The 24,914-nt window shown below is 42.3% G+C and overlaps 1 protein-coding gene across 1 annotated transcript in view; it reads left to right on the top strand.

Annotated features, from left to right (window-relative positions):
* Window positions 1-23,219, top strand: part of helz (helicase with zinc finger) — a 161,857-nt gene extending 138,638 nt beyond the window's left edge. The window contains exons 24-31 of the mRNA XM_060901748.1: window positions 816-1,000; window positions 12,485-12,692; window positions 13,248-13,330; window positions 13,493-13,946; window positions 16,196-16,436; window positions 16,758-17,238; window positions 17,911-18,133; window positions 22,237-23,219. Of these exons, the coding sequence (XP_060757731.1) occupies window positions 816-1,000; window positions 12,485-12,692; window positions 13,248-13,330; window positions 13,493-13,946; window positions 16,196-16,436; window positions 16,758-17,238; window positions 17,911-18,133; window positions 22,237-22,580 (2,219 nt within the window). The 3' untranslated portion in view covers window positions 22,581-23,219. The remainder of the gene's footprint in view (window positions 1-815; window positions 1,001-12,484; window positions 12,693-13,247; window positions 13,331-13,492; window positions 13,947-16,195; window positions 16,437-16,757; window positions 17,239-17,910; window positions 18,134-22,236) is intronic.
* Window positions 23,220-24,914: the final 1,695 nt, after the last annotated feature.

Raw genomic sequence — 24,914 nt, 5'->3', positions numbered from 1 at the left:
TACATTGTGAAACAGATCCAAGCAAAGCTGGCATAGTCAGGAGTTTATTACTTGTGTGAGATTTAGCTACTTTATTTATGACCACGTTACTATTTTACATTAGCAAATGAGTAAAATAGAGCGTATACGGTATGTTGCTTTATTTTTGCTCTGCTAAAGAGAATATGCACATTATTTCACTTGATTAGGTGGCGTTCATTCTGTTTTCGATTAGAGCCATATGACGAGCAATTTAAAACGCAGCATATAGAATGGCTAAACGTATGTGGACACCTGACCATCATACCCATGTGGTTCTTTCCTCGGTAATGATGTTCAAAAAAGCCGGGTGTCCACGTACTTTTGGCCATATAGTGTGTACCATACGTGCTATAAACTTTGGCTGTCAGCTGCTTGTTGAGTTTTGATCATGGGCACAAGCTGTGAACAGTTTTAATTCATTTGTTGACTCTATTAACAATACACTATTACAGTTGATGGTACCAAAAGCAGAGTGTGTTCATTTTCATCAACTTTCTTCATAATTTCCTCAATCTCAAGTTTCTTGTGACAACTAAAATGGAGTGTGTGATTTAGTATGTGTATGTAACTGTATGTTTTCCCCCAGCATCAGTAGCAAGAGCCCTTTGAGAAACAAATATTGGGTAACTGTTCAAATTATGTTCTAATAGTGACCATTTCATTGAATATTTCGCAGATTGATCACTGTTGGTAGCATTCATTACCATCATGATACTCGGACTACTTGTTATTTTGTCCTAAATCATTTGTGTGTGTGTGTGTGTGTGTGTGTGTGTGTGTGTGTGTGTGTTTAGTTCAGCCCAGTGCTGCTGTATTAATGGGCAATCCCATCCAGGCTTTCACTCCAACGGGAGGAGGAGCACCACCCTCTGGCAAATCCCCCAGCCCTGTACAGCGCATTGATCCTCACACTGGAGCCAGCATCCTCTATGTGCCTGCTGTCTATGGGGGCAACATGGTCATGCCTATGTCTCTGCCAGTGAGTGTTGTCTCTGAAATAGCTGACTTGTGCTAAATAGACATGTTTCATACCATAGGATTCTGATTGGATGTTGGGTTTAACCAGGGTGCGATTTGTCAAAAAACCAGAAGGGGGGATGTTTTTTTTTTTTTTTTTTAAATCATGAAACGTCACAAAATTAAGGTAACAATAGGCTAACAGCTCAATAACATCCGATGATATCAAATGAATAACACTAAATGAAAACGAACACTAAACCAGAGATAGTAAATTCATCTTCCTATCTCTCTGACTAAATACACGAACACTAACACAACAAAGTTCGCATTGCTTGTCGCGTTGCTGTGATGTTTCTCTCCCTCCGGATTAAATGGACAGTGACTCGAAAATCACTAAAATACATGAATACTAAATGAACAGTTTGCTCTGATGGCGCAGTTCACATTGTGCGCAGCTTTCCGATTTAAACTGTTTTTTTTTTCTCATCCTTATACTTCCTGTTTCATGGACTGTAACGGATTTGCTTATTTAGTAATTTTAATGCAGAATTTACTTTGAAACTATAATCAGACACTCCAACGCGCCCGCCCCCCCCAAAAAAAAAATCGGCCGTGAAAAAGGCGGCATCCGCCAAAAGGCGCGCTGTTTGCATCCCTGCATAGAACGCAAAGATATTGTTATTATCTACAATGTATCTATTTGCTGGGGACGTTCGTGAACATCAAAGCTGCCACTTCGGGTCATTTTGAAAGTGAGTGCAATGTAGACCATAGAAAACTGTGTCACAACATGCCTGTCATGTCAACTTTTTTTTTTTTTGGTTTGTTTGTTTTATTGACGGGGTTGTCCCCGAGGATTTTTTTTCAGCAGAGATAAAAAACAGGGGGGGGGGGGGGATGACCCCCACCATCCCCCCCAGCAAATCGCACCCAGGGTTTAACCATTGCTATATAGATGCACTCACCGTCCACTTTATTCACACCTGTACAACTGCATACACAAATGTGCACTTGTACAGGTCTTCAGCCATAAGCAGTTATCTAATCGGCCAATCATGTTGCAGCAGCACAGTGCTTCAAGAGCTTCAGGTGATGTTGACATCAAACTTCAGAATGAAGAAAATGTATGATCTATGAGTATTTCATAAACTGTTGATCATCTGGGAATTTCACACATAATGGTCTCTAGACTTTACCCAGAATCCATCATCAAGAGTCTATGGGCTCGAAAAAAACCCATTGGTGCTTCATTTTCTGACGTTTACCACTGCCCTCCACTGTTCTCAGTCTTTTGCGGTCTCCGTCATCTAGTGAAAGGTCATGTCTGTCTATTCTGTGATGTCATCAATCCACGCCTGTCTAGGCTGCCCCTTTCTATTGCTTCCATCAACCATATCAAGCATGATTATCTTTAACAACAACAGTCGTCCTTTGTTCTACACATGTGCCCAAACAGCCAAAGTTTCCTGCTCTTGATGGTAGTCACATCATCTTCCAGGGGCACACCCTACCTGATCTCTTAATTTGTCACATAATTTACACAGAATGATGTGGGGTGGGGAGGGGACATAAAACATTGAATGAGTTGTGTGGGTGAAAACACCTTGTTACCTCAGATGATCACTCTCTACAACCATGGTGAACAGAAAAGCATCTCGGCATGCACAAAACATCAAACCTTGAGGTAGATTGGGTACACCAGATTTCACTGTCAGCCAAGGACAAGGATCTGAGGCAATCATGGGCACAGGCTCACCCAAACTTGAACAGCTGCAAATTGTTTTATTCTAATCACCATAGTCTTCAGCTGTCTAGGTTTGATGAGTTTGTGCCAGTATTACGGGTCCCAAAAGTGGTACCACAGTAATAAAGATAGTACCTGTAAAACAGGTGGATAAAATAAGGAAATGACACAGGCTGCTGTTTTCCAGTTCTTCATCCAAAGTGCATCTCTTTATTTACTTACAATGATGTCAAAGTATCTATGTACAATAATTCTCATCTGTGCGTTTCAGCGGTGAACATGTTCATTAAAATTATATCATACAAATTAGTGCTGTCAAGCGATTAAAATATTTAATCGCGATTAATGTCGCGACTGTCATAGTTAACTCGCGATTAATCGCAATTTAATCGCACATTTTTGTCACATGAAAAGCCATTGTAATTCTCTTATCAGCATAAAAAAGTGAATGGGCTTGCTCACCGTTCGAACTATGGGGGTACACGGGGGATCCGAGATCCCCTGAAACAGACATGAGATCCCTTGAAAACATGATTTGGGAAATGTTGGGGGGTCTCTAAAATATTGGCAAAATGATGTTTATTGACATAGCAATCGTGTGTAACGGGAAGCATTTGCATATCCGAAGTGAGCGCGCGATGGAGAGCCGCGCTCTGAGACAAGCGCAAGCACCCCCCCCAAGGGAAAATAAGGGACCCCCCCCCGAAAATATCGGCATAGTTCGAACACTGGTTGTACCAATGTTTTTTTTTTTTTTTTTTTTTATTGCAGAGCATAACACGTCTTGTCACAGCCACTGCAAAGTGGGGCTGGAGCCGCCGATGGGAAAATGAAACCTAAGCCGAGCACCGTGGCTCTTCGGGGGAGGGCAGAGGACTCTGGCTGTGCGGGGCGTGGCATCATGTCACAGAGCGTTAATCTCGCGATAAAAAAATTATCTATCGCCGTTAAAATTGAGTCAAGTTAACGCGTTAATAACGCGACATTTTTGACAGCACTAATACAAATACATTCATATTGTCATTCCATAACACCACACACACATGCTCATGTATCCAAAAACCATTCATACATTCACATTTTCACCTTTACATCAGTGAAAATAGGCCACTATGACTGAATAGTGCAATAACATGGAAATTCCAGTATATTTAAGTAAGGGCTACCTGTAGCTGCCTAACAAACCACCTCACTAAACATTCATACTGAATAGAATTCCAAAAAGTAGCAAAAGTCTAAGAATAGCACATTATAAAGATTCAGTTCATTACTATAAGATAACTTTTATATCAAAACTGTATTTCTTAACATATTTATACTCATCAAGCATCATAAAATATCCGTTTCACAACAGCAGTGGGTGAACTTATTTATACTCGTTAAACTTCGTGAAGTAACCGTGTCTAAAAATAGTGTCCGGGAGCTCACAACGCTATGTTAGCAGTTAGCTATGTGAATGTCAATAGGACCTCAGAGGATCCAATTAGCTAAAAGACGGCAGGTAGCCGTCTGAAGCGCTTCAGTTTGCCGCCACGGATAGCTCGCGAGATGGCAGCTGAACGTTTACCTCAGCTAGCCGCTTCATACGATGGCATACTTTCTAATATAACTTTTATACTTAAAAATTTCAAAATAACACAAAAACAAGTTATCAAACAAACATCAGTCATGAGTTGCAAACACCATAACGTAGGTGAGGGGGATTTACCCAGTACTAACCTGTAAACCAGGTGGATAAAATAAGGAAATGACACCAGCTGCTGTTTTCCAGTTCTTCATCCAAAGTGCATCTGAGGGGAGAGCGGTGGTCCGCCCCTTTTAACAACCCGGACGCAACTGCTCCTCCTGTGTCATGCACTTTATGTTCCTACTAGGCGGTTCTAGAGTAATAATAATTGAAAATAAAAATCCTACTGGGCCTAGCGCCATTCTAGATGAATAAGATAAAAATACAAATGCAGTAAATAAACAAATAATACATAAAACCTGTGGTCACCTACTTGGGTGCGCCACACGCTCCCCAACTATAAAAGTGGCTCCTGACACTTGCTATTAATAGTTAAAATCACCCTTGACAAAAAACCCATTGGAATTCACAACCATATAAAGAAAAAAAAAACATGTTAAACATGAAACCTCAAAATCAGTGTGAAGAGATGTCATGTGTTCAATAGCAGTAGATGAGGTAAGGGAATGGCAGGTAAGTAAAGGGAATCGTGTGTGTGTGATGGGTTGAATAAGGTATGGGCTGAACAGCATAAGAGGTGAGCTGGACAGCATAAGGTGTGGGTTGCATAGCATAAGGTGTAGGCTGGAGAGAGTAAGGTGTAGGTTGAGCAGAATAAACCGATAACTGTGGGTGTGTGTAATCTGTTGTCTGAGCATCTATAGCAGGGGTACTCAAATAGAAATGATGAGGGGCCACATTTTTTTTTTCCATTTACTCAAAGGGCCATTTATTGAGAATGTGTATGATACATGCCATAATAATGTAACGCATTTATTTTAACATTTCCTTGTCATTGAACACAACAGTATTAGGGCCTACCTAAAATAAAAATATATTTTTCATTTGGGCATAAATAACTGAATAAAATAAATAAAACAAATAAATAACTGAATAAAACATTTACCCTGTTAATAATCCAAAACAAATACCCTTCAAGCTGCCCATTTTCTGTGCTTTGGTTAACAAACTCAAGAACTAACTAACACTCTCAATATTGCTTAACCCTTTGGTGACTGACCCCTTGAAAATGGTTCCTCCAGGAACTATGACGTTTCAGTTGTCAAGACAACGGAAAAACTAAAATACAAGAGCATTTTGTTTTGTGCACAAGAGCATTGTGACGTATCTTTCTGTTTTTGTATTTTAGTTTTTCCGTTGTCTTGACAACTGAAAAGTCATCGTTCCTGGAGGAACCATTTTCAAGGGGTCAGTTTAATGGGAGAAATGGCCTCGTGTGTCTTTGGCCAATGTTTGGAACCTTGGTTTGAATGGTGTGATAGCCAGGGAGACACACTGATGTGTATGTTCATTAGTGAGCCGGTTGCGGTATTGGTTTTTGACAATGTTCATGGTGGAGAACGCGGATTCACAACGGTATGTTGACCCAAACATGGTCAAGATGTAAATACCCATCTTCTTGAGCAGAGGGAAATTGGCCACAGTTACTAGCTTTGACCAGAAGGTGATGACGTCACACTGAGCCTCCTTCAGTGCAATGTTCTCCTGCAGGTCAATGAGCTCATTTTGCAGTGCAGCAGCTGAGATCCAAGGAAAGATCTTCTGTGCCTCTGACGAGAACTCTTTCACATCTCTGATCAGAAATGGCTTGCTAATGCACAGAAGGACTTGCTTTCCTACTACGAAATCATCAAAGCGTGTTTGGAAATTTGCAATAAGCTTTTCCACAAATGCAAGATGTTTCTGATGAGCTCCTTTTTCTTTGGTCTGCTCCAAAAGTTTTGGGAAATGCAGCAATTCCTCCTGTACATAACAATGAAAAACAATCATTAGGCCTATCATTTTCATTTCAAATTATTGTTATTATGATTATTAGTAGCCTGTTATTATTATTAGTAGTAGTATTGTGATTATTGTTATTATTTCAAAAGGCATTAAATAAAAAAATAATAAAATAAAATAAAGATGTGTGTGGTAGACAATGTTTAAACAGCCTACCTGTAAGTAACTCTTGAAGACCTCTAGTTTTCTCTGGAATGCCCGCACTGCTGATATCAGCTCACACACAGTGTTGCCCTTCCCTTGGAGCTTCAGATTCAGGTCATACATGTGAGAGGTCATGTCAGTCAGAAATGCCACTGCCTCCATCATTTCTGGATTTTGCAGGAAATCCATGAACAGTTTTGCTTTTGCACTTTTTTGTTGTGACAAAAATAGCTGTAGTTCATTCCTAATGGCCCAAAAGCGTTCGAGGACCTTGCCCTTGCTCAGCCATCTGATGTTGTTGTGCAGAAGCAAGTCGTCAAATTCAGCATTGACCTCCGTCAGGAATGACTTCAGTAAGCGATGCTGCAGTGCAGATGATGCTCTCAAGAAATTTACCAGCTTCATCATTGTGTTCATGATTTCAGCGTAGATTTCTCCGAGACTTGCACACAGGATAGAGTGGTGAATTATGCAGTGGTACGATATGAGTTGGGGGTGAAGAAGCTTCAGGCGCTGAACTAGTCCCCTCTCTCTGCCCATCATAGATGGTGCTCCATCAGTAGCCACTGACACAATTTTCTTCACATCAATTCCTTTTTCATTCAGCACTCCCATTACTGCATTGTAAATGTCTTCACCCCTTGTCTGTCCGCAAAGGCTTGCCATGCCCAGCACATCTTCAATAAACTCTCCTTTTGACTCGTCAAAGTACCTCACAAATACAATCAATTGAGCGATATCAGTGGATTCATCCACAGCTAGGGAAATGCACTCAGCATTTTTTATTCCATCACACAACTGCTCTGCTACATCACCAGCCAGCATTTCCGTGCGTCTGCATGCTGTGGAGTCAGACAGGGGGATTTGTTGAATTTTGCCTTTCATTTCCTCTTTTTCTTTGCCTTCAAACAACGTGTCCATCACATCAACCATGCACTCTTTCATTATCTCTGCGTCCGTGAATGGTTTCACGTGCTTTGCCAAAACCCACGCTACTCCAAAGGAGCATTCTGTTGCCTTTTGTTGTTTTGTCAAAGAAGTGTGGAGGATTCTGTTGGATGTTTGATATGACGCCATCAGAGCATTTAATTTTGTTGTTCTGGTCTCGGAGTTTTGCGGAAATGTCTCTTCAAAATGCTTGTGTTTTGATTCATAGTGCTGTTTCACATTGGACATTTTTATTGCCGCGACACTTTCTTGGCAGATTAAACACAAAGGTCGAGTGCTGGATGGTGGAAGAAAGAACGCAAACCTTTCTGTCCATTCTGGTTGGAATTGGCGGTTCTCGCTGTCCAGTTTTCTTTTTGGTGCAAACTTTGAGCATGCCATTGTGGTTACGGCCGGTAAACTGACTGTCTGGAGTTTTGCGAGGGCTTAGATTAGCCTTGCTATTTGCTTATCGTTGCCATGGAGGCAATCCTCACATCTCGTCGCAGCGCGAGGGGCGCTCTTTCAAAATAAGAGCGGACAGCGCGATTGAAAAAAAAAAAAGAATTAAAAAAAAACACAGAACAGCTCGCAGGCCAGAAATAGACCCCCCGGGGGCCTAAAATGGCCCGGGGGCCGCTATTTGAGTATGGGGGATCTATAGCACTGACACTAGTATGTGGCTGAGAGGAGGGTTGCCCGAGAGAGGTGTAAGTCAACCTCTGGGGTGGGTGCCTTTCTCTGGTCAACCTTCTCAGTGCAGGCTGAACATCAGACTGAGGCTCCTGCATATCTACAGCTGGGTCACTGGCCTGAGGCATCACCTGCTCCTCATGAGCCTGGGGTTCCCCGACTGACAGTACAGTATTCTCATCAGGTCCTCCTGACACCTCCTCAGCTTCACATCCTCTTTAAGGTTCCAGTTGGTCATGGTCACATGGCCCAGAGAGCACTCCACTCTGTTCACCGCTGACCTGTGGTTCACCAATGGCACCTCGGTGACGTGCAAAGGTCTCAAACTGTGGCACTTCCCTGGGTATCCGCAGCCAATAACAAGGTGTCTGTCTGCCTCTGAATCACTTGTCTCGCTCTGCATTCTTTCAACAGTTCTTGATAGTTGTGTTGACTTTCTTTGTCTCTTCTGTGACTCAGCAGGCACAGACGTGGCTGGAAACTCTGCAGGCAAGTCATTCACTTGGAACAGCAGGTTTCTGTGAAGAGTGCGGACTGGCCGACCTCCAGTTTCTGGACCGACTTTATAGACAGGGTTGTCACCGACTTGCTCTCTGATGATGTAGACCATGTGTTCCCAGTAGGGCTTCAGCTTGGCGGGACCTCCTCTCTCTGCAAAATGGCGGATAACGACTCGGTCTCCAGGTTGGAGGGTGACACCGTTGTTTTGTCTGTCGTAGTACTGCTTGCCTTTAGCACTAGACTGTTGACTGTTGCTGCCAGCTATTCGATAGGCTTCAGTCATTCTCTCTTTCCACTTCTCTGCAAATCCTCTCGGTGTGCTCATTTCTTCCTCCACAGTCAACCCAAAGAGAAGGTCAACAGGAAGGCATGGATGGTGATCGTACAACAGGAAGAAGGGAGAGTAGCCGGTCGCCTTATGCTTGGTGCAGTTGTATGCATGGATGATGTGGGACAGGTGATGTTTCCATCTTTCTTTCTCCTTCTCCTCCAGGGTCCAGAGCATTTGTAGCAGGGTTCGATTGACTCTCTCTGCAGGATTACCTTGTGGGTGGTTGGGGGAGGTTCTGGAGTGGCTCACACCGGACAGTTGTCTGAGAGTCTCGAAGAACTCATTCTCGAACTCCCGGCCTTGATCATGGTGAAGCTTACCCGGGTAGCTGAATCGAGGGATGAAGTCATTGAAGATCTTGTCAGCAGTGGTTTTGCCCGTTTTGTTCTTGGTAGCATATGCTTATGCAAACCTGGTGAAGTGGTCAACTACAACCAGGATGTACTCATACCCACCACGACTGGACTCAAGGTGGAGGAAGTCAATGCAGAGGAGTTCAAGGGGCGAGCTTGATGTTGTAGACCCCATTGGTGCTTGGTCATGTGTGGCAGGCTTCTTCTGCTTGATTCAGCGACACTTCCTGGTGACATACTCTTCAACATCTCTCTTCATGAAAGGCCAATAGAAACGTTCTCTGGCCAGGCTCAAGACTCTTTTGATGCCCACATGTCCCATGTTGTTGTGCAGGTGTGTGAGCGCTGTCTGTCTATAAATGGCAGGCAGAACCAGCTGCTTACAACCCAGTGCTTTCCGATAGAGAAGGCCATTCTCCACACACAGTCTGCTCCATTCCCGCAACAGTTTCCTAGTAGGCCTGTCAAGTGTCTTGCGTGCTTCCTCAGTCAGCTCTGCTGTACTCTCTCTCTCTCTCTCTCTCAAAGTCAGGATCTTGCCAATGACTGGGTCTTTACGCTGCTCTCTTGCCAGTTCCTCTGGGCTGATCACTGGAAAGGGCTCAGACTGATTCTGCTGCTGTGAGGTTAAACTAAGGGCTGCCACCCATGCGACATCGCTTTGCTGGGCCATCCTGCTCCCATCCCAGGTGGCACGCACAGCTTCTTCAGTTAGTCTGTCTGAGCATCGGCTCATGAAGGCATCAATATCAAGGGGACTGCGGGAGAGAGTGTCTGCATCCGTAGCCGATCACTCTCATCCTGCCATCTTGGTTTTGGTAGAGGACTGCTCCCAGGCCCAGTTGAGAAGCGTCAGTGTGGAGGACAAAGGGCTGGTCAAAGTTTGGATAGGCCAACACTGGCGGATGCGTCAGGATGTCAATGAGGCGCTCAAGGATCTGCTGGTGCTCAACTTTCCACTCAACAGGTGTGCATGAGGAGAGTTGGGGTTCCTTCGTCTTCCCTCTTGATGGCTTTGGTGGCTGTACCCCATGTTTCACCTGGAGCAGCTCATACAGCGGTCTTGCTATGCGGGAAAAGTCTTGGACATACACACGGTAGTAGCTCAGAAAGCCTAGCAACTTCCGGACATCTCCAACTGTCGGTGGTGTTTTGTCTTTCAGTGCACGCACTGCCTCTAGGTCTTTCGGCTCCACCCTCACACCATCTGCAGACACCAGCTGGCCCACATACCTGACCTCTTTGCGAAATAATAACTCTCTCTTCTCTGGCCTCAGTTTCACCCCGTGGCGCTGCAGGGCTTGGAGGACACGACATAGCACCTCAACATGGTCTTCAAAGGACTTGGAGAAGCAGAGGACATCATCCAGGTAAGGTATACAACAGTCGTCTCTGAGCGTGTCAAGCATTTCCTCCATGCTCCGTTGGAAAGCTGCTGGTGTGTTGGACAACCCAAAGGGAATCCTGACCCACTCATACAGGCCCCATGGTGTCGTGAAAGCAGTCAAATGCCTTGATCCCTCTGCAATGAAGCCTTGGTGGTAAGCTTTGCTTTGGTCTAAGATGGAGAACCAGCTGTAGCCTCCGAGTCAGTCAATCAAGTCCTGTATGCGCAGGAGTGGGTGTCGGTCTGGAACAGTCTTTTTGTTGAGGAGCTGGTAGTCGATGTACAGGCTAAGTGATCCATCCTTTTTCCTCACACAGACAATTGGTGCAGCATAAGGTGATTGGGACTTTACAATCCATCCTTTCACCAGTAGCTCCTGTATGTATTCCTTGACTTCCTTGTACAGTGGCTTCGGGACAGACGCATAATCCCTCTGAACAGGGATGTCATCTTTGAGTTGAATCGACATCTGGAGAGAGGGGATACACCCAATGTCGTTGCTGTCTTGGGCAAACGCAGCAGACTCCTCATACAGCATTTTCCCAAGTACCTCTTGTTGTTCAGGGCTGAGGTGTCTGAGGTCAACAGGTGGATGCCACAGGTTGGAAGGAGAGGTGCTAGGAGCAGTGATGGTGCTCGCTTCAGCCCTCACTCTTCTGGAGGGTGTTGGTTCAGCTGGCTGGGCTTCTTTGCCTACCTCAAGGACCTTCACGTGCTGGATGGAGCCTAGCTGAGTTCTTTTTTGGCAGGATGACCTCATGCTTCGTGTGGTTGGAGACTGGAACACTAACACAAGGCCATCTGCTCGGACTGATCTCTAGCAGGCCCTCTCCAACACCAGTGATGGCCTCAGATTCTTGTTCTTGCCTGACAGTGGAACCTGATGTGGTCTTCTGCTACTGGAGCCCATACACCTCAAGGTTTGATGTTTTGTGCGTGCAGAGATTCTTTTCTGCTCAGCACTGTCGTCAAGAGTGATCATTTGAATTACTGAAGACTTCCTGTCAGCTTAAACCAGTCTGGTCATTCTCATCTAATCTCTCTCTCATCAACAAGGTTGTTTCTGTTTGCAGACCTTCCTCACAGGATGCTTTTTGTTTTTTGCACCATTCTGTGTCAACCCTTGAGACGATTGTGTGTACCAACATCCATGCCACAATCAAAGTCCCAGAGAGGAATTTTTTTTCATTCTGATGTTTGATGTGAACATTAACTGAAGCTCTTGATCTCTGTTTGCGTTGTGCTGCTGCCACGAGTGGCTGATTAGATAATCACATGAACGTGCAGTTGTTCCTAATAAAGTGGACGGTGAGTACATATTGCTTTAGGTCTGGCAACTGTGTAGAGATGGGAGAGGAATGAGGATTCTGCTGCTCTGTTTTCTTAGAGAATTGACCAATTTGCTGGACCCACCATCACATCTTCGTCATCTGTTTAAACACAGACCAGTTTATTTAAACAGAGGTTTGCCATATCTACTGCATGTTTGGCCAGCATTAATGATCCAGGTGACTGTGTGTGTGTGTGTGTGTGTGTGTGTGTGTGTGTGTGTGTGTGTGTGTGTGTGTGTGTGTGTGTAAATAGTAATTAGAGTCCTACAGTCACTGTCTGTGACAGCTCAGGAGTTTGAGGGCAGAGTCAGCAGAACAAAAAGGTTTTTGACTGACATTTTAAACAACCCAAAAATAGAAAATGATCAATCTTTGTATACAAAGGTTAAGGGATTGACATTTTCATAATAGATTAATTTTAGCTGAACCAAAAGTAAAAATTACTCACAAAACTTGCACAACCCGGTTCTACTCTATTAAACCCATAATTTTCAAAATGGTCTGTTTTATGCATCTAAATTATATGATCTCTGCTAAGCCACTTCTGTTGCAATATTTTCCAGTTGCCATGGCCAGGCTATCAGAACCGCTTTGCCATGGACCCTCGCATCATGAGTCACCAGGCAGCCATGGCAGCTTATAACCTGAATCTGCGGCCTGCCGTCAGTCGCGCATCACCGGTGCTTTATGGTCTGAACCAGCCATCCCCGCTAGGCATTGGCCAACTGCCATCCACTGATAAGGACCTGCTGCAGGAACCTACTGCCAATGGTACTGTACTCCTAGATGTTCTGTGTTCTTGTATTTTAAAGAATAGTACTCGGGAATTTGCAGGTACTGTAAATAAGCATGCATGTTGTGTGATAATGCGGCTAACGTCAGGTGTTTGCCTCAGAGTGAGCTTTTAGTATATGGAGCTGTAGCCACTTAAAATATCCAAAAAGGTGAGAGGTATAGGCTGACGTGGGTCTAACGGTCTTTGTCCTAATGTCTTTTAGAGCTTCTGTGGCTTGTAGCTTTTCTCTGCTTTAATTTGAAAATAATTAAAGTCTATATCATTTACATTATTCACTTTGGCACACATGGCTAAATTTGATTTTGAATAATTGTTTATTACATCTGCTTATTATGTAAAACAGAAAGCTTTGCAATTTAACAAATCAGTGGATGCTGAAAATGTCTCCGAAATGCAACTGTGCTTTTTTAGAGTGATGTTACTCTTGGTGTATTTTGTATTTACGAAAAAGGTGAGAAGCTGTTCTATTAATTTGTTAGCAAGTTTTGGTGTAGCTTTCATGCAGTGCTTTCATGGGGTGCTCTTTACAGGAAAGGTTGACATTAATGGAAAAGTGGAACATAGCAGGCTGCTGACACCTGAAAGGAAAGCTCCTGAGCTCAAGGACAAACTGGTATTCATCCATCCATGCATTTGATCCATTATTACATAAGAATTTTTTGGGGACAAAAGAGACTTTACACATGCTGTAATAATCAGTTGATCAGTTATAATGGCATAGTTTTATTTTCTCATCGTTACAGTTTCTTATTTTATTGGCTTCCCTCTTTACCAGGGAGAGCCTGAGCCAGGTCAGAACAAAAGCCCTGAAACCCACGTTGGCCTGGTGTTTCCTTCCAACCGTCTTCTGCGTAAAGATCCACCTGCTCAGCGTCCGCCACTCAACTTCCCTTTACCCCCTCCTCACCCAGCATTCGCCCCCCATGCCCCTCCTGGTCCCCTGGCACACTATGGCCTTCCCAGACCTCCCCTTCGTGTGCAGACTCATCAGCCGCAGCCTTCTGCCTTCCCGCCCTCATTTTTCAGTAGCCACCCTCTGGCCCAGCGCACCCTGCACTCTCCTGGGCTGGACGTCCTTGATGGAGGGGAGAACCTGATGGGCAATGTGCCTGACGAACTGAAGAACGTTGTGAGAGGAGTACCTCCCCAGCACCAGCCCCATCAGCAGCCAATGCGCCTCAACAGCTTCGGGGAGGAGAGCCTCGACTCGCTGCTTGGTGACTCTCTGGGTATGTATGCTCTCTGTGCTGTTTTTAGATTCACTGTTGGCACTTCACTTCAACCCAGAATCAAAATGCTGCTAGTCTGGAACAGAGAACTGACAATGCCAAGGGCCGGGGGGGTGGCATCATTTTATCACCTTGACAGCCAATAAAGCAACTTTTATTTATTTACGTGACTACCATTTGAGAAAAGACATGTCCAATGGGTTTTGATGCTTAGTTTTTAAAAATACAGTGGGGCAAAAAAGTATTTAGTCAGCCACCAATTGTGCAAGTTCTCCCACTTAAAAAGATGAGAGAGGCCTGTAATTTTCATTACAGGTACACTTCAGCTATGAGAGACAGAATGGGGGGAAAGAATCCAGGAAATCACATTGTAGGATTTTTAATGAATTAATTGGTAAATTCCTCGGTAAAATAAGTATTTGGTCACCTACAAACAAGCAAGATTTCTGGCTCTCACAGACCTGTAACAAAACAACTTCTTTAAGAGGCTCCTCTGTCCCCCACTCGTTACCTGTATTAATGGCACCTGTTTGAACTCGTTATCAGTATAAAAGACACCTGTCCACAACCTCAAACAGTCACACTCCAAACTCCACTATGGCCAAGACCAAAGAGCTGTCAAAGGACACCAGAAACAAAATTGTAGACCTGCACCAGGCTGGGAAGACTGAATCTGCAATAGGTAAGCAGCTTGGTGTGAAGAAATCAACTGTGGGAGCAATTATTAGAAAATGGAAGACATACAAGACCACTGATAATCTCCCTCGATCTGGGGCTCCACGCAAGATCTCACCCCATGGGGTCAAAATGATCACAAGAACGGTGAGCAAAAATCCCAGAACCACACGGGGGGACCTAGTGAATGACCTGCAGAGAGCTGGGACCAAAGTAACAAAGGCTACCATCAGTAACACACTACGCCGCCAGGGACTCAAATCCTGCAGTGCCAGACGTGTCCCCCTGCTTAAGCCAGTACATGTCCAGGCCCGTCTGAAGTTTGCTAGAGAGCATTTGGATGATCCAGAAGAAGATTGGGAGAATGTCATATGGTCAGATGAAACCAAAATAGAACTTTTTGGTAAAAACTCAACTTGTCGTGTTTGGAGGAGAAAGAATGCTGAGTTGCATCCAAAGAACACCATACCTACTGTGAAGCATGGGGGTGGAAACATCATGCTTTGGGGCTGTTTTTCTGCAAATGGACCAGGACGACTGATCCGTGTAAAGGAAAGAATGAATGGGGCCATGTATCGTGAGATTTTGAGTGAAAACCTCCTTCCATCAGCAAGGGCATTGAAGATGAAACGTGGCTGGGTCTTTCAGCCTGACAATGATCCCAAACACACCGCCCGGGCAACAAAGGAGTGGCTTCGTAAGAAGCATTTCAAGGTCCTGGAGTGGCCTAGCCAGTCTCCAGATCTCAACCCCATAGAAAATCTTTGGAGGGAGTTGAAAGTCCGTGTTGCCCAGCGACAGCCCCAAAACATCACTGCTCTAGAGGAGATCTGCATGGAGGAATGGGCCAAAATACCAGCAACAGTGTGTGAAAACCTTGTGAAGACTTACAGAAAACGTTTGACCTCTGTCATTGCCAACAAAGGATATATAACAAAGTATTGAGATGAACTTTTGTTATTGACCAAATACTTATTTTCCACCATAATTTGCAAATAAATTCTTTAAAAATCAGACAATGTGATTTTCTGGATTTTTTTTTCTCATTCTGTCTCTCATAGTTGAAGTGTACCTATGATGAAAATTACAGGCCTCTCTCATCTTTTTAAGTGGGAGAACTTGCACAATTGGTGACTGACTAAATACTTTTTTGCCCCACTGTATAATTCAGGATTCTAATAATAAACATATCATCTGCACAAAATCTTTGGCTTCGGGGTCTTTGTATTATATGGACATCCCAGAATATTTGGTAAAAAATGGTCAATATTTGTGTCCTAATGTTTTAATTGTTTTTCCCTAATCAGGTTCTGATATGTCCCCAATATGGCTGTGCAATACATTACCATTTTGTTTTATCTGATTGTCCATCTGCTTGCTAGTCTAATGAGCAGCAGGTTTTCCGAACCTTGCCAGGCAGCTTCTTCTGCTAGCTTTTGTTTGACTTTGTCTCCATAAATTCTCAATAAAATCAGGCTAATTTGTTTTAATAAAAATGAATAGGCTTTTATGTTTCGTGCCTGTTGCAAACGCGCACATCCACACTCGATCTTAAACCTGCATGTTGTTTTCAGATGGACAGAACTGTTCTGGCATGGAGACGCTGGCTCCTCAACCGCAGCAGCAGCAGCCAGTGCGTCTAGGTCAGTGGAACGAGCACGGGCCCTTCCTGCAAGGTGCTGTACCTCCTTTCACCCTCGCCCAGCAGTTGGCACACTTGGCTCAGCCAGGCATGCGGATCCCCCAGCAGCTGCTCCGTGCCAACTGGGGCCTGGGCACCACTGCTGAAGACGAGCCCCGAGTACCCATGCCCAGGTCAGTCTGAGCTCTGTGTAAAAACTGGCCATCACAGTATACAGTATGACTAAAAGAGGGTTTGTGCAGTATATCCTATTCAGTTTGAATGACCTGTAATTTAGCAAGGTTAATACACTTGCCAGTTTAGATATACAATAACCACGTATGGCCACATATGGGAAGGGGATCACTATACATCTCGTGTTGTTTTCTCATCTCCCTCCCACTTGGTTGTAGAGTCAGAAAGCACTGCTCCGTCTTTTAATACGGTCATTAGGAATTTGTTGCCGAGTTATGAATTCTAATGTGGTCTGTTTCTTCCACCCCTTCCATCTGTAGGTATCCTGGTCTCCCACGTGAGTCACTCCCTCAGGAGTCATATGAGCCACGTGAAGCTGCTGAGATGCCCCCTCCTCAGTCACGCCTGCTACAGTACCGGCAGGTGCAGCAGCCCCACATTCCCAGAGAGCTGCCCTCACCTTCCACTGCCTCCTCTGCCCTCCCTTCTTCCACCTCCAGCAGTACAAACAACCACAACCATACTCCAGCCCCGGGGCCTTTCCCTTACCCAGAGGCCAGCCGTGAGCCTTTTCACCAGCAACAGGCATTCAGCCAGACTGCCCTCCCTATACCCCCTGAGCACGTGCCCATCAAGTACCTTCTTCCTGAGGCTCACTGGCATCATGCTGGGACACAGCAGTCCACGACTCTGGCATTTGGCCTGCAGCAGGGCCCCTTCACACAGCTTCAGCTTCAACAGCACAAACAGCAGCAACAGCAGCTCCAGGCCCCACACAATGCTCTGCACAGTCTAGAAGAGGTGCGGCTCTTTAAAGAATGCCTCCAAGAAGAGAACACGTTTTCTTTGGTTGCATTTAGTGTACTGTTATGTAGTATACAAGTAAGACATGTAAATGATTGCAGTTAGTTTTGTGTCTAAGCAAAAGTGGTGTATTTTTCTTCAGTTAAATTGGTTGTGATGGACCAGAAACAGATTTGATGTTTCCTAGATTATTCCAATTAAAGGAATACTGTGTGGCTTTTCATCTAAATCTCTACATACTGCATCTGTAGTGTGCATATTACCACACACAGGAATTTTGACAGGTTTCCTTGTGCTAAGAAAAGAACAAAACCAATTAATTTATCCTAGAAGTCTAAAGGTATTTGTCATACAGATTTAGAGCTTAATGTACATGTACTAATTCTACAAAAATGTTTTGCATAAAGGTCGATTGACAGCTCCAGTAACTGTCTGTAGAATTGTATCGTAAGTGAATTTTGTGCAGTCAGGTTTTTCTTATTTTCTCTCTACTAAAAAAAAAATTTTTTTTATAATTTTATCTCATGGTTTAGCAGTATATAAAGAAAATATTGAGTACTGAAAATATTGAGAATTGTACTGAAAAACTTGAAAATCTCTAGAGTATTCCTTTTAATGTCAGGTTAAAAATAAGTCATGGCCAAACTTCTCTTATCCTGTGTTTCTCAGTATGAACCGCGAGGGCCCGGACGGCCCCTGTACCAGAGACGGATATCCTCCAGCTCTCCTCAGCCATACGGGGAGAGTGTGGTGCAGTGTAAGGAGTCTCAGGATCCCACAGCCTGTTTCACATACGCCCCTGCAGACCTGTGGCCCAGCCCAGGCCCCGCTCCACTCCACAACATTCCATGCAATGGAGCGAGTCACCTCGTCCCTCAGAGGGATATTTTAGGTAAGTTTGTGCAACACTGAAGTCTGTTAGGAGCTATTTATGTTTCTTTTTTTGGAGAATGCTTTAAATTAGCAGATTTATTTACAACTCAACTCGGCTACAAAGTCCACTTTTGATGTGTAAGCACTCCCAGTCATGTAGAAGTCTTTTTATTGTGGTCTTTTGTCTTTTTATATCAGAGGAGTGTGTAGCAATTCGGTTACAAGAGCATGCATCAATAGCAGGGCTTTCAAAACCAATTGAGCGTTCAAAATATTTATATATTCGGAGACAAAACTTTACATTCACTTTCCATGTCGTACTGTATTGTTATTACATGCACGTCAATCATGACATACTTTGTTTTTAAGGATTAGCAATTTTCTAATTACAGGGATCCCAGACATCCGCTATTTAGCGGAATTCCGCTATTTTTCTAGCCAAAGTGGTGGTGGTGTGTTTTTTTTGTTTGTTTGTTTGTTTTTTGTTTTTTAAATCTCTTGTATATCCGTTAAAAATGTTTAAGTAAAATGACCAGCAGAATATGTTCTGATTTGGTTTGCTTGTTTAGCGATGTTTTTGTCAGCTTCATTTGTTCTCGTTGACATTTGGGAACACTCGGAAGTTAAATTGATGTAAATACCGCGAGACTGTACGTGATAGAACGAGAAAACAATATGGCTGCGCCCTTTTGCTAGAAAATGTGTGTTAACTCCGTTCGTGCTTTTGTTTCTAATGCGTTGAACTTAATTCAGTATGCAGGGCTGTGAAATTTCCGTGGATTCTGTCGTGAAAAATATCATCTTCACAAAACGTCTATTTTTGCATTAAAAATCATTGGGGGGGTCTAGTCGGTTTTAATCGCCTTGCACGAGACCGGCGGCTCAATACAGCTGGACTCGCGGAGTTTTATGCCAGCTGAGCGTGGAACACATCTTGACTGCGAATGACAGAGCTAAAAATAGCTATTGCGTGACCTGGCACCGCATACGTGAATTTTGTACTTACAGGGTGCAAGATCAGACATAGTTAAGATGCCATCAAAAAGGAAAGCTAAGGAGGTGTTTGAGAGAGATGCAAAGAGGGCTAGAAAAGAACACACACACACACACAGACTGAAGGAAAAGATGAAAAAGAACAAGTTTGCAAAACTGAAAAAGATGGTGTTAAAGAAAATTAAAAGACTTTCATTAGATGCTGTTTGACAGACTATGAGCATTTTGTAAATAGCTTTAATAGAGGAATGCAAATACTATAGAACTAATAACTAATAGCATTACTGAAAGATGAATTGAAAGAAATAGCTGGGAGTGATGCAAAGAGGAATAGAAGGAGCCAGAAGTAAAAGAAAAGATGTAAATAATATATTAGATAAGAATTAGTTTTTTTTTTAACTTTTGCTCTGTAGACAAGAGACATTGTGACAGGTTCTTGGAAAAAGCCAGGATATAATACAAGAATTAAGTGTAATTTGGAAGACAACAGGTATCTCTCACTTAAATATTGAGCATGATTTTTCACAAAGTCATTTTGAAAGGCTTATCAAAGTTTTCTTTTATTAACATTTCTTTAAATTGTTATTTACACATTTTTTACTTTTATTTTGATTAAGAGATAAAATACATAGGCACTTATTAGATATTTCAAGGTATTTTACATGGATCTTTCATTTTAAAAGAGAAAACTGTTGATAGGTATTTTATATGGCAAAATAAAGACCAAGACTAGTCAAATATTTACTTGTTGAGATCAATTTTTTACTTGCAGGAAATGCTCAGAATACACCATATAACACCTAAAATGGCTTTGTGTCTGGGGCCCTGCAGGCCCCAGACCCCCCCTTTTCCTCGGATTTCTTATTTACAATTTCACAGCCCTGAATATGTCGTGGAAAAAAGATATCGTCCATAAAAGAGATAGCGGAACAGTGTCCGGGTTAGTATATTCTTCAAAGCTACATTTTCATCTAATTTTTATAAATAACAAAAAAAAATTTTTGCCACTTACTGTATGTCATTGATTACAAAACATGCCATCAAATAGATACACATTATTGTTAAATTCTGTTGCTTTTCTATGTTAAATCTATGTAAAAAATGTGTTCTATAGCATCTTTAAATGTTAAAATCTCAACAGCTTCAGGGGGCTTGCAGCCCCCTTGACCCCTGCTGATAGTTTCTTACATTTCTCTATTTTTTTCAATTACTGCTGGGATCCCTGTAATTAATGCCTCGGTCACAACCGGTCGTACGTGCTCCTACGGCTGGTCTACGTACAAAAAAACGCAAGAAATGCACGGAGGGCACGCGCGTGTGACGTGCTGATTTTCGAGCCGTAGACTGGCCGTAGACTGGCCGCAGAGGTTCTTTGTCATGCCAAACAAACTCTACGGGCGCTTAAGTTTTTTTTCAGGTTGCAAGACAAACTTGCGGCCAACGTGCGTCTTTCTCCACGAACAAAAAAAAAAAAAACCGCAGCGATTTGGGAAACGCCAAAAATCGCACGCCCGAAAAATCATACGTCCGGTTGTGACCTAGGCGTAATAGAAAAATAAGTAGAGTGTGTCCGAAAAGTGACGTTACAGCTGACTGGAAGAATTTCAAACAGGTACTTCTGTGGCTTGATCACAAATGGTTTTGAATTGTGTGTGTACTGTGTATAGGTAACTGTGTTGGTTCTACAACACCTTGTATTATATCCTATGTAGTAGGAGTATATAGTGAATAGGAAGCTATGTAGGAGTTATTTCTACGTAAAGCTGAAACTGTCCAAAGGGGAGGAAACAATTTCCTGGTGGTTTTTCCAGTTTTAGTGAACCTGTGCCCACTGTAGCCTCAGATTTCTGCTCTTGGCTGGCAGGAGTGAACCCTCTAATGTAGCCTTCTGCTTTTGAAGCCCATCCACTGCAAGGTTTAAAGAGTTGTGGTCATTCTTTCATCAAAAAGCCAACTCCCAGGATACTCTTTTGTTTTTTGCACCAGTGTATGTAAACTCTAGAGACTGTTCTAAAGGCTGAAAGTAACATATAATGTACCACTTTTCCAGTAAGCTGTCTGATATTACCGACAGTCACGGGTGCGGCAGCTAAAATATCAGGGAAAACTTACTAGCCAATTTCCTGATAAAACTGCAGTTTTAACGCAGAGGATGTTCATACCAAAGATCGATTTTTAGTTTGGTGTGTTGTCCCCCCAATACCAATGTTATTTCATTCTTTTTAAGGCATCTTTTGATTTAGGAAGTTTTATATGCCTAAGAATTTTACACAGAACTAATATATGGGTTGTTTTACAATCAGGGTACAAAGTTTGTGTCACAGGGGTCCAAAATTCAAATTGATTCAAACTGGTTCTTGTACCAGTTTTTAAGTGAAGGACAAGTTAAAGAACAGATAGGCATGTGCGATAGTTTGTATTATAACAAGATTAAGTGTAGCTTTAAGCAGGGCTGGGAGAAACAAATGAAGTGATTCTCGGAGAGGACTTTTTTTTTTTTTTGACAATTCAGAATCCGCTCCTTCCATAGTGCTTTTAAATATAAGGCTGTAAGCTTTGTGTTAGTTGTCTCTAATATTTATGTCCCAATATCTTGACCACATTTTAGGATGAAAATAATCGTTTTAGATATGTTATTTTATATTGAAAAATTAGCTGTCTCGGAGAGGACATTTTTTTTCACACAATTACATACTAATTTGATCAAAATAGTCTGAAAACGTACTGGCATTCAACATTAAAACTTAACCATGTTTCCAGTGATATGGAACCAAATATTTGTTTTATGGTATAAAGAATGATTTAAGTGCATCCCTTTTGGAGCTACCTGTGGTCAAAAAAGCACTTTTTCTAAATGACACGAGTAATTTTGCTAAATATGACACACATTGCCATACATTCACCAAAAATAACGTCATCACCATGCATGGTAAATAGATCTATCACAGGGCTACAATAAACAACCAAGTTTATTTAGTCAAGCCTTTTGATATTGAAGACAGTAAGTGTTAAATGTGATTTTTAGCTTGCGTACCCTGATTGTAAAACAACCCATATGTAGTATGTTACATATACTCTAAACATCACTGTACGTGATTGCATATAATTCTGTGCTGATTCCATTTTCAGTTTCTAAGGCGGTGAATGCTGCAGAGGAACACGTCCAGGCTGAGTGTGTGCAGCAGCCGCCTCACTCCACTGGCCTTGCAGCACTTCAGCAGCATGGACAGTTTCCAACCCTCCTGCCCAGCAAGCAGACACCCCCAGACCCAGGAGGAGTGGGCTCCATGCCAGTCCCCGGCCACAACAAGCCCCCTGCCATGTCCTACGCCAGCGCCCTCCGAGCTCCCCCCAAACCCCGCTGCCCGCTGCCTGAGCAGACCAAAAAGAACAGCGACCCCATCTCTCTGTTACAAGACCTTAGCATAGGGAGTTCCAATAGTAGCAATGGCTATTACTCGTATTTTAAGTAAGTGAATATAAATATATATGAATTATATACACCCTATTGAGTGAAAATGCTTTAAAAAAAAATTGAATAACAATCTACAAAAAAATTCAACAATAAAAAAACAAAAAAAAACAGCTTTTGATTTTGGTCAGATAGTTAGCCTTTTGTGTTTTATTATTTTTTACTTAATTTAGTTAGTTGTTTCTTTTACAGTTTGACATCTGTGGTTTTACAAACGGAAATCGGCGCACATTTCATATATATATATATATATATATATATATATATATATATATATATATATATATATAAAATATGCGTTGATGGAAAAAACACAAAAATTCCTAAAAACCAAACAAAACAAAAAAAAAAAAGATTTTTAAAAACACCACAAATTGGTTGACCACTTAGCTGCCTGTCTTTCTTTTCTTCTAATTATGTCTGCTCTCTTTGTATCTATTATCTGAAGTAAAGTTGTTGAAGTGATTTTATTTACCAGTTGGCTTTTAATGATGAGTTCATTGATCATTATCAGTGTGTTTTCTTGTGCCAGCAGCTGAGTGGTGAACCGACTCGGACAAAAAATTATTATAAAAAGTTGTATAGCTGTAGACAAACTTTTCTCAGACTGTACATAAGAATAAATAAATAAAAGATGAAATCTGTGTGCTTCATTTACATTACCACTGTAAGACCTTCTTTTACATTCATTTCTATAGGCTGTGATGGATGAGAGATTTCAGAATATTCTCTGTATATTATTAACACAGTTTGCAAATCTACAGACTAAACATTTGCTCATATGAGACTTGGGCAGTGATTTGCCTTGATGGAAGCTTTTTAAATTTTTTAAGCTTTTTGGAAATTAATGAAATTTATGAAGGGGGGAAAATTTTAAAAATCACATGCTGTATCAACTTGCTATCACTTAAGCACAAATGAATTCACAATATGAAATTAATGCCACTAATTATGAAAAGGAGATGGGGAAATCATTCATTAAAATCCATTAATACCCTATTTTTACTCAGATATGACAAAGGCATAAGATAGACCACAGCAAAATGAACACATTTCTGTTCCTTTGGAGTTTGGGCACTGGTGGTTTGTGACTTGAGCCACATGATAAAGAGACATAATCAGCTTGTCTTGTTTCTCATTTGTGCTGAGAGCACAGAAATGGCGAATTTATTTGCACCTGCAGTCACAGACTTGCTTCCAGTGTTAGATCTCCGGCTCTCTGTTCGTCCGTTGAGTGTAGACATCATTTGCTGCTGGAAAAACATTTGTTACTCTGTTCTGGTGAGTGAGCAACATAAAACAGACGTGTTAATAAAGCAAGTTTGTTCATGTATGTGTGTTGTGGTCAGCATAAACCCTTCACATGGTCACTTTTTGACATTTTCTACTATATCTCGTTCTGAAGATTACAAATTGTTGTCTTTGAACTAAAATTGTACCCCTACATTTGGGAAAACACCATTCCTGCCAAATTTTGAAGAATTCAAAGTTTACAACAGGAAATAAGTTCTCAATTTTAATTATCAGCATCATCTACATCAATTTGTGTTTAACCACCTGAAATAAACGTTACTTGTGGTATTTTAAATGCAAGTCTCATCATTATATCTTTACGGATTTAATTCAATTATGCTGAATAAATTACTTGTCTTGGCCATGTGTCTGCGCAACAGCATTTTGCTATAGTACGTATTAAAAAAAAATTCTTGATCAAAGCATGACATTAATTGTAACAGGAAATCGCAGTTTACTAGCAAAGTTTTAGACATATTCAGGCAGACTGACTGCATTTGCTACTCTTTTTGTTGAACTGGATCCTGACTTGATTTTTGTGAACAGATGACCATGGCCAGGTTAGAAATTATCCAAAATAAAATCAGTTCTACATTGTTTTGGTAAAATACACACTGTTTTCAGAAGTATGTGGACACCTGACCATGTGCTTGGTGAACATCCCATTCCAGATGTACAGTAATCCTGCCTTTGCTGTTACAATAACCTCCACTCTGATGGGAAGGCTTTCCATTCAATTTTGCCATGTGGCTGTGGGGAATTTGCTCATCCAGCCACAAGACCATAAGTGAGGTCAGGTATTAATGCTGGTCGAAGATGCCTGGCATGTCCAGCTCATCCCAAAAGTGTTCAGCGGGGTTGTGGTTGGGACTTGAGTTCTTCCATACCAATCTCGGCAAATCATGTCTTCATGGACCTCACTTTGTGCACAGGGGCATTGTCATGTTAGAACAGGTTTGAGCCCCTTAGTTCCAGTGAAGGGAATCTTAATACTACATCATACAAGATATAAACCAGGAGTGCCCAAAGTCTGGGCCCAGGG

Source organism: Neoarius graeffei, chromosome 20, assembly GCF_027579695.1.
Source record: "Neoarius graeffei isolate fNeoGra1 chromosome 20, fNeoGra1.pri, whole genome shotgun sequence".
In the NCBI taxonomy this organism is placed as follows: Eukaryota; Metazoa; Chordata; class Actinopteri; order Siluriformes; family Ariidae; genus Neoarius; species Neoarius graeffei.
Note: the sequence above shows the minus strand (reverse complement) of the source record. Positions and strands in the feature narration are given on the sequence as shown.